This window comes from Pseudopipra pipra, chromosome 31, assembly GCF_036250125.1.
Source record: "Pseudopipra pipra isolate bDixPip1 chromosome 31, bDixPip1.hap1, whole genome shotgun sequence".
Lineage (NCBI taxonomy): Eukaryota > Metazoa > Chordata > Aves > Passeriformes > Pipridae > Pseudopipra > Pseudopipra pipra.
In genome coordinates, this window is record NC_087579.1 from 14448 (window position 1) to 27355 (window position 12908).

The window sequence follows — 12908 nt, forward strand, 5'->3', positions numbered from 1 at the left end:
TTCCCCTAATGTTTTCCCATAATTTTCTGTCCATTTTCCCACGCCTTTCTGTGCCTTTTCCCAGCCCTGTCCCTTCCTGTCACCATTTTCTTTCCCTTTTTCACTCCCAGTCATTTTTTCCAGCTTTTTTTCCCCCTCTTTTCTGTCTCATTTTCCCTCCATTTCTTGTCCCCTTTCCTGTCTCTTTGGTCCCTTATTGCCCTCCATTGCTTGTCACCTCTTTTAGCCTTTCCTGCCATTTTCTCACACATTTTCCCACCATTTTCTGTCCCCCCTTCCCTCTCTTTTCTGTCCCATTTTCCCTCTAATCTCTAAGTTCTTACCTACCTTTTCTGTCAGGTGTCCCCCCCATTTTCTGTTCCCTTTTCCCCCTCCTCTGTCCCCTCTCACCCCTGTTCGCGTTCCCTCTCCCCCCTCCCCTCACCCCTCGGGGCATGTCCCCCCGTCCCCCCGACTCAGGACTCTTCCCTGTGGTCTCAGTGTTTATTGTCAGCCCTCGGGCTCGGCCCCCTCGGGGCGCGCGGGCGCGGCGCAGAATGGCGCCGGGTAGCGGATGAACAGCCAGTCCTCCTCCTTCTTGAGCCAGCGCAGCAGCTTGGTCAGCACCGCGATGGCTCCTGCCTTCGTCACCAGTGGGCTGAAGCAGCTGTACAGCTCGAATTTGCTGGTCACCTGCGGGAACCCGCGCCTGTTAACTCTGGGACCTACTGATAGCAGCGCCACCGAGCATCTGCTAACTCTGGGACCTACGGACAGCACCGACAGTGAGCACCCATTAACTCTGGAAACCATCAAGGGTGCTCACAGAGAGCAACCCCCATTAACTCTGGAACCCACTCGTGGCGGCACAACTGTGCACTCCCTGTTAACTGTAGGATCTGCTGATTGTGCCACACACCCACAACTTCAGTAACCCTGGAACCTGCTGAGAGAACTGTGAGTGAATGCTGTCTGTTAACTCTGGAACCTGCTGACTGTGAGCACCCCTCTTAACTCTGGAACCTGCTGACAGCTCCTCCCCTGCAGCTCAGCTCACCCAGGCCAGGAGCGTTTCCTTCTCGGCCACGTGGTAGAGCAGGCGCAGGGGCCGCTGGGGGCTGTGCACGCGGCTGTGCAGGTAGTGGTACAGGTCGAAGAGCCGGTGCTGCTCCTCCTCGCTGGTGTAGGGCTCCTCTAGCTCGGGGCTGCAGCCGGCGAGAGGGGGGGGACGTGGGCGTCAGGTGAACACCAGGGACACCCCTGGCCCCCCAGTTCTGGGGTGTTTCCCCCTCCTGCACACCTGGTGAACTGCGGCAGTTGCTGCATCTCCTCGGGCCCCTCCAAGGGCTTGTAGAGGAAGTGCCGGAGCTCGGGGGCGCCGGCGCGGGAGGGGCCGTACCCCGCGCCCCCCTGCACGGCCGCGCCGAGCTCCGCCAGCCAGCCCTGCGCCCGCAGCGTGTCCTCCAGCTGCTGCCGGCACGCGGCCGCCGCGTAGAAGCCCTCGCGCTCCGTGGACAGCAGGATCAGCGTCACGCCCTCCTCCTCCTCCTCGCCCAGCCGTGCCGCGTACGCGTAGAAGTAGCCATCGGGGTTGAAGCGGGGCAGGCACACGGGGGTCCACACCTCGCCCGCACCCGCCCCGCTGCCCAGCAGGTTGAGGAGCAGGTGCAGGTCGCTGGCACAGAGCCGCCCGCCCTCGGCCAGCGCACGCTGCCGCGCCGCCGTCACCAGGCGCCCGTGGGCCGCCAGCACGGCCAGGGCGGGCGCGGGGCGGGCGGCAGCGGCGGCGCGGCGCAGGGCCCCGGACACGGCCCGGCGCAGCCCCCCGGGAAGGGGCAGGCAGCGCGCGGCCCCCAGGAGCAGCCGCCCGTCCGCCGCGGCCCCGCCGAGCAGCCGGTCCAGCACGGCCTCGGCACCTGCCAGCAGCCGGCGCAGGTCAAAGCCGCGGCGCCGCGCGAAGACGCGGGCGATGCCCCCGCGCGTCAGCAGCGACAGGATCTGCTCGTGCACGAACGCCAGCTCCCGCCGCAGCTGCGCCGCCGACTGCCGCGTGCGAGACACCGACACCAGCAGCAGCGGCCCCCGCTGCTCGAACACCAGCGTACGGTCCTCTGGGGGAGAGAGGGGAGGGGGTCATCAGGGGGCAGGGGGACTCGGGGTGACACAGAGACACTGCTCGAACACCAGCGTACGGTCCTCTGGGGGAGAGAGGGGAGGGCGTCATCAGGGGGCAGGGGCACCCAGAGTGTGACATGCAGTTGGGGACACCCCGGGGAGGTTTGGGTGATGGTTGTTTTGGGGGGAGCCAGGTGTGCCCAGACAGGTGTTGTTTTGGGGGGGGGGGTTGTTTTTGGGGGGTGGCTGTACCAAGGAGGAGGGCTGGGGGGGATCGTGTGTTTTGGGGGGCTGGTTGTACTGGGGGGGGGCTGCTCTGGTGGATTCAGCTGGACCCAGGAGAGAGGTTGTTTTGGGTGGGCTGGTGTGTTTGGCGGGCATGTACTCAGGGAGTTGTTTTGGGGGGGGGTGGCTGTACCTGCGTGGGGTTGTTTCAGGGGTACCCTGGGTGGGTCTGTGTGAGTTTGGGGGTCCCATGTCCTGCCCTCCCCGTGTCCCCCCGTGCCGTACCAGAGCAGATGGCGCGAATGGCGTTCCCACCGCTCTGGATGAAGGACACCAGGGCCATCATGACGCCCATGGTGGCTGCCAGCGCCTCCTCGTTGCCGTGCCGGGAGTAGATGGGCTTCCCCGCCTCGCTGAGCACGAACACGTGTTTGCGCCGCGCCCGCCAGCCCGCGGCCGCCACGTCCTCGTCCGCCCCACGCCGCCCGCCCAGGGCTGATGTGGCCGCTGCCGCTGTCACTGCTGCTGCCACCTCCTCCTCCTCGTCCCCAACAGGGACACACCCTGGGGATGTCATGGCCTGTGTTTCCTCCTCCTCCTCCTCCTCCCCAACAGGGGAACACCCCGGGGATGTCACTGCTGCTGTCACCTCCTCCTCCTCCTTGTCCTCAGTGGGGGAACACCCCGGGGACGTCACTGCTGCTGTCACCTCCTCCTCCTCATCCCCAGTGGGGGGACACCTCGGGGATGTCACCGCTCCCATCTCCTCCTCCTCACTGGGGTGATGCCTCAACGATGTCACCCCCGCTGTCACCTCCTCTTCAACTCCAACAGAGGGACACTCCGAGGACATCAGTGCTGCTGTCATCTCTTCCTGCTCCTCACTGGGGTGACACTCTGGGGACGTCACTACTGCCACTGCCGCCGTGTCCTCATCTGTGCTGTGCCGCCTGTGCAGGGCCAATGTGGCCTCTGCTGCTGTCACCTCTTCCTGCTCCTCACTGGGGTGACACCGTGGAGACGTCGCTGCAATGGTCACCTCCTCCTCCTCACCAGGGTGACCCCCTGGGGACGCTGTGGCTGCCACCGCCGTCAGTGCCACTGCCTCGTCCTTGTCCCAACGGTGCTGGCCACCCGGGGACATCATGGCCGCTGCCACCTCCTCCTCCTCACCAGGGTGGCCTCCCAGGGACATCGTGGCTGTCACTGCCACTGATACCTTGTCCTCCTCCTTCTGCCCACCGTGGTGACGACCCAAGGATGCCGTGGCCGCTGTCCCCACCAGGTTGGTCCCCAGCACACCTGTGATGGGCAGGGGGCGCTGGGGCGGTGCCCAAAAACCTGGGTGGCCCCACCCCTCCGCAGGGGCCTCACCGGGGCAGGGCTCAGGGGACCCGGGCTTGGGGGTCCCGGGCACTGCTGCCGTTGAGGCACCTGCAGGAGGGGGGTGAGGAAGGGGTGGGGCTCGTCAAGCCACACCCACATGCATTAACCACGCCCCTGACCACGCCCACCCCTACCTGGAGAGCCCCAGCCACCGGGGGTCTTCCCACCAGGCCACGCCCCCGGGCATCAGGCCACGCCTCCTTAAGCACTAAGCCACACCCCCCGCAGAGCCCCACCCCAGAACACGTGGTGCCCACACGTGGTTCATTGGCCCCGCCCTCGACCGCGAGACCACGCCCATCGCCGCTCTAAGACACGCCCCCGGAGTGCTCCCGTAGCCGCGCCCCTTCTCCTCGGCCACGCCCCCAGGGAGCCCCAGCCATGCCACAGCCCTACCAACAGAGGCTTAAAAACCACGCCCATCGCCAAGCCCCGCCCCTCACCACAGCCCCGCCCTCTGGCGCGTTTCCCCCCCACCCCTGGACCCCTTGCCCCGCCCCTGACCCCGCCCCCCCGGGCGCTCACCCTCCCGCCGCGGCCCCGCTCCCGCCGCCGTCGCCGCCGCTTCCGGGGCCGCCGCGCCGCGCGCGCCCCGTGACGTCACCGCGTCGCCCGCGCCCGCCAATCAGCGCGTGGTGCGGAGGCAGGGGGCGCGGCCGCCGCGCGCCGACCAATCAGCGATGGTGGGGCGTGGCCTGAGGCGGGACGGCCCTTTTGGCGGGTTTCCCGGTGACGTCACGAGGGGGCGAGGCCGCGGCACTCAGAGCCGCGTGACCGGGGCGGGGGGGAGGGACCCACGGGCCCCAAAGGGGCCATAGGGACACCACCCAGGGGTCTGGGGGGGCCATAGGAGACCCCTTAGAGGCTCCCCGGCTCTCTGGGACACCCCAAGGGGCTCTGCAGGGGCTGTACAGACCCCACCCCAAGGTCCCATAGGGCCTATAGGGCCTCCCAGCTGACCTGTAGGAACCACAGGGACCTCAGAGGTGCTGTAGGGGCCCCCAGAGCTTCTATAGGCTCCCCAGAGGTGCTTTAGTGGACCTCACACAGCCACAGCAGCTGTAGAGTCCATAAGGACTCACAAAATTCCTAGAGGGGTTCCAGGGAGCCTCACAGAGGCTCTATTGGGTCTATAGAGCCCCCCCATATGCTACAGGCACCAGAGGGACCCCAAGAAGCCCCACAGAGCCCCTAAAGAGCCCCCCCAGATGGTGCAGGGTATATAGGGACCCCTCAAGGTGCCATAGGGAACCCTCCGGAGGAGCTTTAGCCCCCCCAGCTCGGGTCCAGCCCAGGGGTGGGGTTTAACCCGGGGGCGGGGCCTGGGGGACTGAAAACCCCCTGGTCCCTTCCGTCCCCTGCACACCTGGGACCCCCCAGGACCCCAATGGCACCTCCACCGCCCCCTGCCCATCTCAGCCTGGCCCGGGGGGTTCAGGTTAGAGGGGGAGCCGGGGAGGCGGATGGGGACCCAGGGGTTGGGGGCGGTGCAGGAGTTGAGGGGGGGCCCCGGGGGCTCAGGGGGAGCCTCAGGCATCCGGGGCGGGGTGGGGGCACGAGGGTTGAGCGGCACTTCCTGCCCCCGGAAAGGGGAAGTGAGAGCAGGGACCGGGGCTGCCGAGGGGCCAAGAGAGTTTGGGGGTGACCCGGGAGCTCGGGAAGACCCGTCATTGGGAGGCTCAGGTGACCCCCCGCTCCCCAGCCCCCCCTGTACCAGGACGCCGTCGCCCGCCGGGCCCTGCGGCCGCCCCTGCTCAGGTGAGTCCTCGCTGGGGGTTGGGGGAGCCCCAGACAGGGGGTCCCTTCCCTTCCCCACCCTCCCCTCCCTCTCCCAGGAGTGTCTCGGTGCCGGCCGAGCCCCCCGCGCCCCCCCCCATGGATGTCACCTACGCCGTGGTCAACAAGGCGCGCCGGGGGGGCGGGGCCGTGGGACGAGACCCCGCCCCCTTCGGGCGAGACCCCGCCCCCTCGGGCACGTGCTCCCTCCCGGGGAGCCCCGTGCACCGCCCCTCCCCCACCCCGGCAGGTGAGTGGGGGGCTTCGGGGGGATCTGGGGCACCTCGGGGGGCTGACGGGCTCTGACAACCCCCCTGCGGCCCCCCAGGCTCCCCCCGACCCGCTGACGGCGCCTACGAGGTTGTGACCCCCCCCGGGGACCCCGGGAGCGGCCCCTGCCTCGGTGAGCACGGGGGGCCCAGGGGGGGTCTGTGGTGTCTGGGCAGCTCTGGGGGGGGTGTCAGAGTTCCTGGTATCCAGGGTGGGGAGTGAGGGGTTCAGGAGGGCCCTGGTGTCTGGGGGTGGTTCAGGAGGGGATTCAGGGGGGACATGGGGCATCTGGCCCCCCCTCAATGTCCCCCTGTCTCCCCCAACCCCCAGGGTTTAACTTCCGCATTGGGAAGCCCAAGGGCCCACGGGACCCCCCGGCTGAGTGGTCCCGGGTGTGAAGGGGGGACGGACCCCTGGGGCCCTCCTGCCAGGGAGGGGCTGCAGCAGAGCCTGGCCAATCACCACAGAGCCCAAAATAGCCAAAAAAGGTTTATTGTGACAAATAAAAAAATGATTCTGTGACTCCCAGGTGTGTGAAACACCTGGGGGGGTTCTGGGGGGACCCAGGGGGGCCCTGGAGCCTGGGGGGGTCCCTGGCAACCAACAGGGTCCCAGCTGCCTGGGTGGTGCCAGGTTTCCAGGAGGGTCCCAGCTGCCTGGGTGGTGCCAGGTTTCCAGGAGGGTCCCAGCTGCCTGGGAGGGCCCAGGGCAGGTCTGGGAGGCTCAGGTGGCGCTGAGCAGGCGGCGCTTGGGGGCCGTGGCCGTGTAGGGGTGCCAGCGCCACTCCACGTCAGCTGCATCCCCCTGCTCCAGCGTGCCCAGGCGGATCAGGTAGGCTGGGGGACACACAGGGGTGTTGGGGACAGCAGGGGACATGGGGAGACCCTCGTGGGGCTGTTGGGGACAAGGGGGGCACTGGCTGGGGACGGGGGGACACTGGTTGGGGACAGGGGGGCAGTGAATGGGGACAGGGGACACTCACGGCGCAGCTGGAACCGCGGTCCCACCTCCTCCAGCTCCACCGTCCGGCCCCGGCGCCGGTACACGTGGTTCCTGCAGGGACAGGGGGGTCAAGGGGAGGCCCAGTCCCAGTCCCAGTGTGACCCACCCCCCGTCACCCCCCTGTGTCACCCACCGCACGAGGATGACGTCATCCTCGTTGGCAAAGGTCACCACACGGCGGCTGTCGGGGCGGGGCACGGGGAACAGGTGCTTCAGGATGGTCCCCACCTGGGGGGACAGGGATGGGGTCAGTGCACCCCTGGGTACCCCATGAATGGCCCCATGTCCCCATGTCCTCCCCCATGTCCCCCCACTCCACCCAATGTCCGCCTCGTGTCCCTCCAGTGGCCCTCGTGTTTCCTCCAAAATCCCCCACGTCTCTCCAGAAACCCCCCACATCTTGTCACATCCCCACGTCCCCCCCCAGTCTCTGTGTCCCCCCATGTCCCCACATCACCCCATATCCCAACATGCCCCCAGAGACCCCTCCACGTCCTTTCACATCCCTAAATCCCCCCAAGTCTGCAGCCTCCCTTGTCCCCCCATGTCCTCTTTGTCCCCGTCATGTCCCCACTGTCCTCATTGCCCCCCCACACCCCCTTTTTGCCCCCTCATGTCACTTTTGTCTCCCCCGTGTCCCTTTGCCCCCCCCCACCCCCTGTGCCCCCCCGGCCGTACCCTTTTGCCAAGGGTGGAGTCGAGGCGCAGCAGCAGCAGGTGGGGGGCAGCCAGGGGGGCCCCCCCGAGCCCCCCGACCTCCTGGCGCAGGACAGCCCCGCTCAGGGTGAAGTGGGCGGTGGGGCCGTGGGGCAGGTGGGACACGGTCAGCCCGTCTGGGGGTGGGGTCTTGTCAGGACACGCCTCCCAATGGTCCACACCCCACTGATGCCAGGAACCCCGCCCCCCTTGGCCCCGCCCACTCAGCAAACACGGGCCTGGCAGGTGGAGCCCTGCCCCTTCCTATGGCCCCACCCTCAGGAAACCTTTGCCAAAGCCCCACCCCTTGGGCCTTAACCCCGGCCACTCCCATAAGCCCTCTCTTCAACTGGAGACTCCCAGGGCCCCGCCCACCCTCATGGCCACACCCTGTTCTCCACAACCCCGCCCATGGTCATTAGCATGTCCCCATTAGCCCCGCCCCTCTTTGGGTGTGAGTTCCCTCTGTGGCCCCTCCCCACACTGACCAGGCCGCCCGCGGGTCTCGTGTAGCACCAGCAGGTCGGTGACCCCCGCGGCCCGACAGGCCCCCACCAGGGCCCCCAGCTCGGCGCGGCCACGGTTCATGCGCCGCGCGCCCGGGAACAGCAGGCACAGCTCCTGGGGCGGGGCAGGGCGGGGTCAGCGGGGACGTGACCATTGGCAGGCCACACCCATTGGAACACACCCACCTCTGGGCCCCATCCCTTCGACAAGGACACACCCACCTCCAGACCAACTTGTGGACAGGGAGCCACGCCCACATACAGACCCCACCCCCAAATGGCCACACCCACCTAAACAGGCTCCACCTCCCACACACAAACATTGGCTCAAATTAAGCACCACCCTCAAAGGGGTGGGGCCAACCAAGCCCCTCCCACTGCCCCAACCCACACCCACTTTGTAAAGCAACAAGCCCCACCCCTGCCTGAGGTTACACCCCTAATAGAGGACACCCACCACACCCTGACCACACCCATCCTGAGGACACCTATCTTGACCGCACCCACCCCAACCATGCCCACCGCAGCCCTGCCCACCTTGGCGAAGAGCCGCAGGCGGGCACTGGGGTCCCGCGATGTCGTCACCATCACCTTGGGGGGCTCCACCCCCGCCCACCGATACTCATCATCCTGGCTGCTGGTGGCACCTGGGGGGGGGTTTAAGGACTGTGGCTCCTCCTGCCACAGCCACGCCCACACGGGGGCAGCTGAGCCCCTTTGGGGCTGTTTGGGTCGATTTGCTGACTCAGTTCTGGGGGGATTTGGGTGGGGCGGATTTGATCCTATTTTGGGGCGATTTGGACAAATCTACTCCCATTTTGGGGTCCCTGTGGGGAGTTCTTGGCCCAATGTGGGGAAATGGGACAGATTTGATCCCATTTTGGGACAATTTGGCCAAATCCTCTCCTCGCATTGGGGTAAGTTTAATCTTGTTTGGTGGAGGCATTAAAAAAAAGCGACACATACTTTGGGAGAAAACAGGGCAAATTTGATCCTGAATTCAGGGCTGGTCTGGGGCAAAGTCCACCCTTCCTTTGAGGCAGCCCCTTCCATTTTGGGGTTGAAGTCACTCCCCATTCCAGGGTCCTGCGCACCGCCCTGTTTGGGGGTCCCACTCACCCCCAGGGGTGTCGAAGTCGAACTCGAGCTCCTTCTGCAGGGCCAGGGCCTCGCGCCGCAGCTCCGTGGGCAGCAGCTGGTTCTCTGGGGGACGGAGGGGAGACTGGGGGCTCACACAGGACCCCCAATGCTCCTGGCCTCAAATACCCCCTCAGCCCCAAATAACCCACCCTGGCCCTATAGCGCCCCAGTCTTCCCCTTTGACCCATCTTTAACCCTCTCAAATGTCCCAATCCCTCCCTTTATCCCCCCAAACCCCTGTTAGCCCCACTCTGGTCCCCCCCAAACTCCCTTTAACCTCCTCTTTATCCCCTCCAAACTCCCCCTTAACCCCTCCCAAATCCCCTTTGCTGCTTCCTGACCCTCCTTTACACCCCCCAAACCCTCTTTAACCCCCCCTTTATCCCCTCCAACTCCCCACATAACTCCTCTCAAACCCTCTATAACCCCCCAGCCCCCTCCCAGCCCCTCTTTACGGCCCCTCAGCTCCCCTTTACCCCCCCTGCGGACCATTCCCGGTTCCCGGTACCGTCCAGTGCCCTTCGCAGGCTCTCCCTCCTCTCCCGCTGCCGCTGCAGTTGCTGCTCCCGCGCCCGGCGCTGAAGGTACTCCCGGCGCTCCCGGGCCTGGCGGCGCAGCTGGAACGGGGACACCGTCACACCGGGGGGGTCAGTGGTGACCCCGGGACACCGGGGGGTCAGTGGTGACACCGGGGGGGTCAGTGGTGACCCCGGGACACGGGGGGGAGGGGTCAATGGTGACCCCGGGGGGGCAATGGGGGGATATCGGGACTCTGGGGAGGGGGACATGGGGATGTGTGCGGGGACACTGGTGGGGGACGTTGGGAAGGGGATGTGAGGTCGGGGGGGACACTGGAGGGAGAGGACACGGGCATGTAGGGGGGGCCCGTTTTGGGGGACACGGGACACTGGCGGGGGGACATGAAGAGATGAGAGGGATGGGGGGCACCGGGGAAGCACTGGGAGGGGGACACGGGGATGTGCGGGGAGGCCGTTTGAGGGGACACAGGACAGCGGGGTGGGACATGGGGAGACGAGAGGGATGGGAGCACTGGGGGACCCTGTGGGTGACGCGGAGGGGGACACGGGACCCCGAACTTCCCCCAACCTCCCCCCCGGCCCCTCACCATGGTCGCGGCCGCTCCTCTCCGCTCCGCACGCGCCGGTGTCACCCCCCAGCACCGCCGCCGCCCATTGGCCGAGCGCCGGCAGGCCAATGGGAGCGCGCGGTGCTGCCATTGGGGCGGGTAACGCTGCGCCCTTACTCAAGATGGCGCCCGGGGCGGTGTCACCTCCCAGCGCCGCGGGCCCTCAGTCAGGCCCTGTGCGCGCGCTGATTGGCCAAGGCGGCCCGGGGGCGGCTGCTATTGGAGGAGGCGGGGCCCGAGCTGAGGCCGCGGCGCGGGCGGCCATGGAGGGTGAGCGAGGGGCCGGGGAGGTTGGGGGGTCCCCGGGGTCCCCCCGGTGTTGATGTGGGGTCCTGTGTCCCCCTCAGGGTCGCTGTCGCTGTCCCTGGACGCGGCGGCGCTGGAGCTGATGGAGGCGCTGGAGCTGCTGCAGGAGCGCCGGGAGCGGCTGGAGGAGCATCTGCGGCAGGTCAGGGGGAACGGGCGGACACAGCGGGGACAGGGGGGCGTGGGGGGACAAGGGGGGACACCACCCACCCTGGGGACATGTGTGGGGTCGTGCCACTCGGCACCAGGACACACCGCGGGGCCGGGCCGCCCGCTGTGGGGACAGACAGGGACACACCACTGGGATGTGCACTCCCGGGTCCTCTCTGTCCTGTGTCCCTCCTGTCCCCCCAGGGCTGGCTGTCCCTGTCCTGTGTCCCTCCTGTCCCCCCAGGGCTGGCTGTCCCTGTCCTGTGTCCCTCCTGTCCCCCCAGGGCTGGCTGTCCCTGTCCTGTGTCCCTCCTGTCCCCCCAGGGCTGGCTGTCCCTGTCCTGTGTCCCCACTGTCCCCCCTGTCCCCCCAGGGCTGGCTGTCCCTGGCCCAGGCCCGGTACTCCCTGGGGTGTCACCGCGTCTCGTCCCTGCAATACGGGGCCACCATGGTGCCCCGAGTTCGTGTGAGCCACAGGTGGGGACACGGGGGCAGGGACACGGGGGCAGGGACACGGGGGGCACAGGGACATGGGGAGGACACAAGGACGGGGGGGGTACAGGGACGGGGGGGGACACTGGGACATCAGGGGGACCATGGCGGGGGGTGGCAGGGACATGGGGAGGACATGAGATGTTGGGACACTTGGCAGAGGGACACAGGGCTGGGGAGGTCACCAAGGGACAGACAAAGGGATGTCCTTGATTTGGGGAGGTGACATAGGGGTCACACTGATGTCCCCACGAGGGGTGCAGGGTGGGTGTTCGGGGGGCTGTTGGGGGCTATCAGGGGGTGCTGGGGGGGGTCTCTGTGGTGGCAGAGGGACACCAGGGGTGACAGTGACACCGTGTCCCTGTGTCACCCCCAGGCAGGACCCAGGGGGACGCCCCCACTTTGAGGAGGTGCTCGGAACAGGGGGGGACCCCGAGGATCCCAACCCCCAGCAGGACAGAGGTGATGGTGAGGGGGGTTGGGGTGGTCCCTGGGGAGTTCTGAGGGGTTTGGGGTCTATTGGGGGACCATGTGGGAACTGGGGGTGCCCGGAGGGGGTCCCTGTGGGTGCTGGAGGGGAATTTGGGGTCCTGGGGACATCACCCATGGGTGCTGGGGGGGGATGCTGGGGGGTGCAGGGGAGGAACTGGGGGTACTGGGGGGTTCTCAGTTGTTTTCTGGGGGGTCACTGACCTTGTCCCTCCCCCCAGGGCTGCGGCAGCGCCGGGGAGCCCCAGAGAAAGGGGGGGCCCCTGCCCAGCCCCCCCCAGACCCCCTGGGCTGGTTCGGGGTGCTGGTGCCCCCCAGTCTGCGGCAGGCACAGGGCAGCTTCCAGAGGGGTGAGAATGGGGGCCTGGGACTGGGGGGCGCCTGGGGGGGGCCCTGAACTCTGGGGGGAACTGGGGGATCCGAACCAGAGCGGTCCCCCAAAGCAGGGGGAGGGTCCCCAAACCGTGGGGGTCCCAAATCTAGGGTGTCCCCAAAGAACAGGGGATCAACCAAAACTGGGAAGGGCCTGAAGGTCATGACCCCATGTGACCCCTCTGGCCCCCTGGCCCCAGGGGTGACACTGGCCGTGGAGGTGGCCGAGCTCCAGGGCACCGTGGACGCCGCGGCCACGCGGTACCGGCACCTCCTGCGGCAGAAACGGCTCCTGGCCAGAGAGAGACGGGACACAGAGACCCCCGGGGACAGCAGCTCCTCAGGAACCCCAGCGGACACTGAGACCATGGGGATGCCGGGTGATGTCAAGACCCAAGGGGACACTGAGGGTGGCACAGTGACCACAGGGGACACGGGGACTGCGTGACACGGACACTGTGAGCACCAGGGACGTTCTGCAGGTGACATGGGGGACACAGAGGAGCACAGGTGGCACCATGACCCACAGGGACACAGGTAACGTGCTGACCCTTCCCAGGTGACATGGAGCCTTCCCAGGTGACGCAGCACTTGCCTGCAGGTGACACCGAGCCCCTCGAGGACCCTGCAGGTGACACTGAGACCCACTTGTGGGTGACACGGAGCCCCCAAGGACCCTGTGGGTGACACTGAGCTCCAGCAGTGGGTGGCAGTGCTGTCACCACCCTCATGACAGGACCACCCCAGGGCCCCCGTGTCTCCCTCAATAAAGCTGTTGTGGTGCCACCAGCGCTGTGTCCCCTCTGTCCCCAACGTGCCACCATCTTCGTGCACCCCATGTCACCTGGCAGCCATGT

General features: G+C 67.2%; 3 protein-coding genes across 7 annotated transcripts; 1 reads left to right on the top strand and 2 right to left on the bottom strand.

Moving 5' to 3' along the window:
- Positions 1–469: 469 nt before the first annotated feature.
- On the bottom strand, positions 470–3651 carry MON1B (MON1 homolog B, secretory trafficking associated). 3 transcript variants are annotated; one of them, XM_064639057.1, is made up of 5 exons: positions 3305–3651; positions 2605–3187; positions 1280–2090; positions 1037–1184; positions 470–672 (listed from the first exon to the last, which is right to left on the bottom strand). In XM_064639057.1, exons 1-5 carry the CDS (start codon positions 3512–3514, stop codon positions 490–492), a joined length of 1935 nt encoding a protein of 644 aa, XP_064495127.1. In that variant the 5' UTR covers positions 3515–3651; the 3' UTR covers positions 470–489. The 3 variants fall into 3 exon arrangements, with proteins under 3 accessions (XP_064495127.1, XP_064495126.1, XP_064495124.1); XM_064639056.1 differs by having other exon boundaries at positions 2605–2968; positions 3029–3651; XM_064639054.1 differs by having other exon boundaries at positions 2605–3651.
- Positions 3652–6227: 2576 nt separating this feature from the next.
- Positions 6228–10334, bottom strand: IMP4 (IMP U3 small nucleolar ribonucleoprotein 4). Of its 3 annotated transcripts, XR_010425618.1 has the most exons (10): positions 10222–10322; positions 9604–9712; positions 9075–9158; positions 8493–8602; positions 7938–8070; positions 7432–7586; positions 6887–6981; positions 6734–6804; positions 6422–6587; positions 6228–6384 (listed from the first exon to the last, which is right to left on the bottom strand). XR_010425618.1 is itself a non-coding variant. In XM_064639072.1 (9 exons), exons 1-9 carry the CDS (start codon positions 10222–10224, stop codon positions 6475–6477), a joined length of 873 nt encoding a protein of 290 aa, XP_064495142.1. In that variant the 5' UTR covers positions 10225–10334; the 3' UTR covers positions 6228–6474. The 3 variants fall into 3 exon arrangements, 2 of the variants coding, with proteins under 2 accessions (XP_064495142.1, XP_064495143.1); XM_064639072.1 differs by having other exon boundaries at positions 6228–6587; positions 10222–10334; XM_064639073.1 differs by lacking the exon at positions 10222–10322 and having other exon boundaries at positions 6228–6587; positions 9585–9712.
- A 15-nt stretch (positions 10335–10349) lies between these two features.
- Positions 10350–12840, top strand: CCDC115 (coiled-coil domain containing 115). Its single transcript, XM_064639071.1, has 7 exons — positions 10350–10512; positions 10590–10690; positions 11072–11175; positions 11567–11658; positions 11901–12029; positions 12252–12533; positions 12611–12840. Exons 1-6 carry the CDS (start codon positions 10365–10367, stop codon positions 12497–12499), a joined length of 822 nt encoding a protein of 273 aa, XP_064495141.1. The 5' UTR covers positions 10350–10364; the 3' UTR covers positions 12500–12533; positions 12611–12840.
- The last annotated feature ends 68 nt before the right edge of the window (positions 12841–12908 follow it).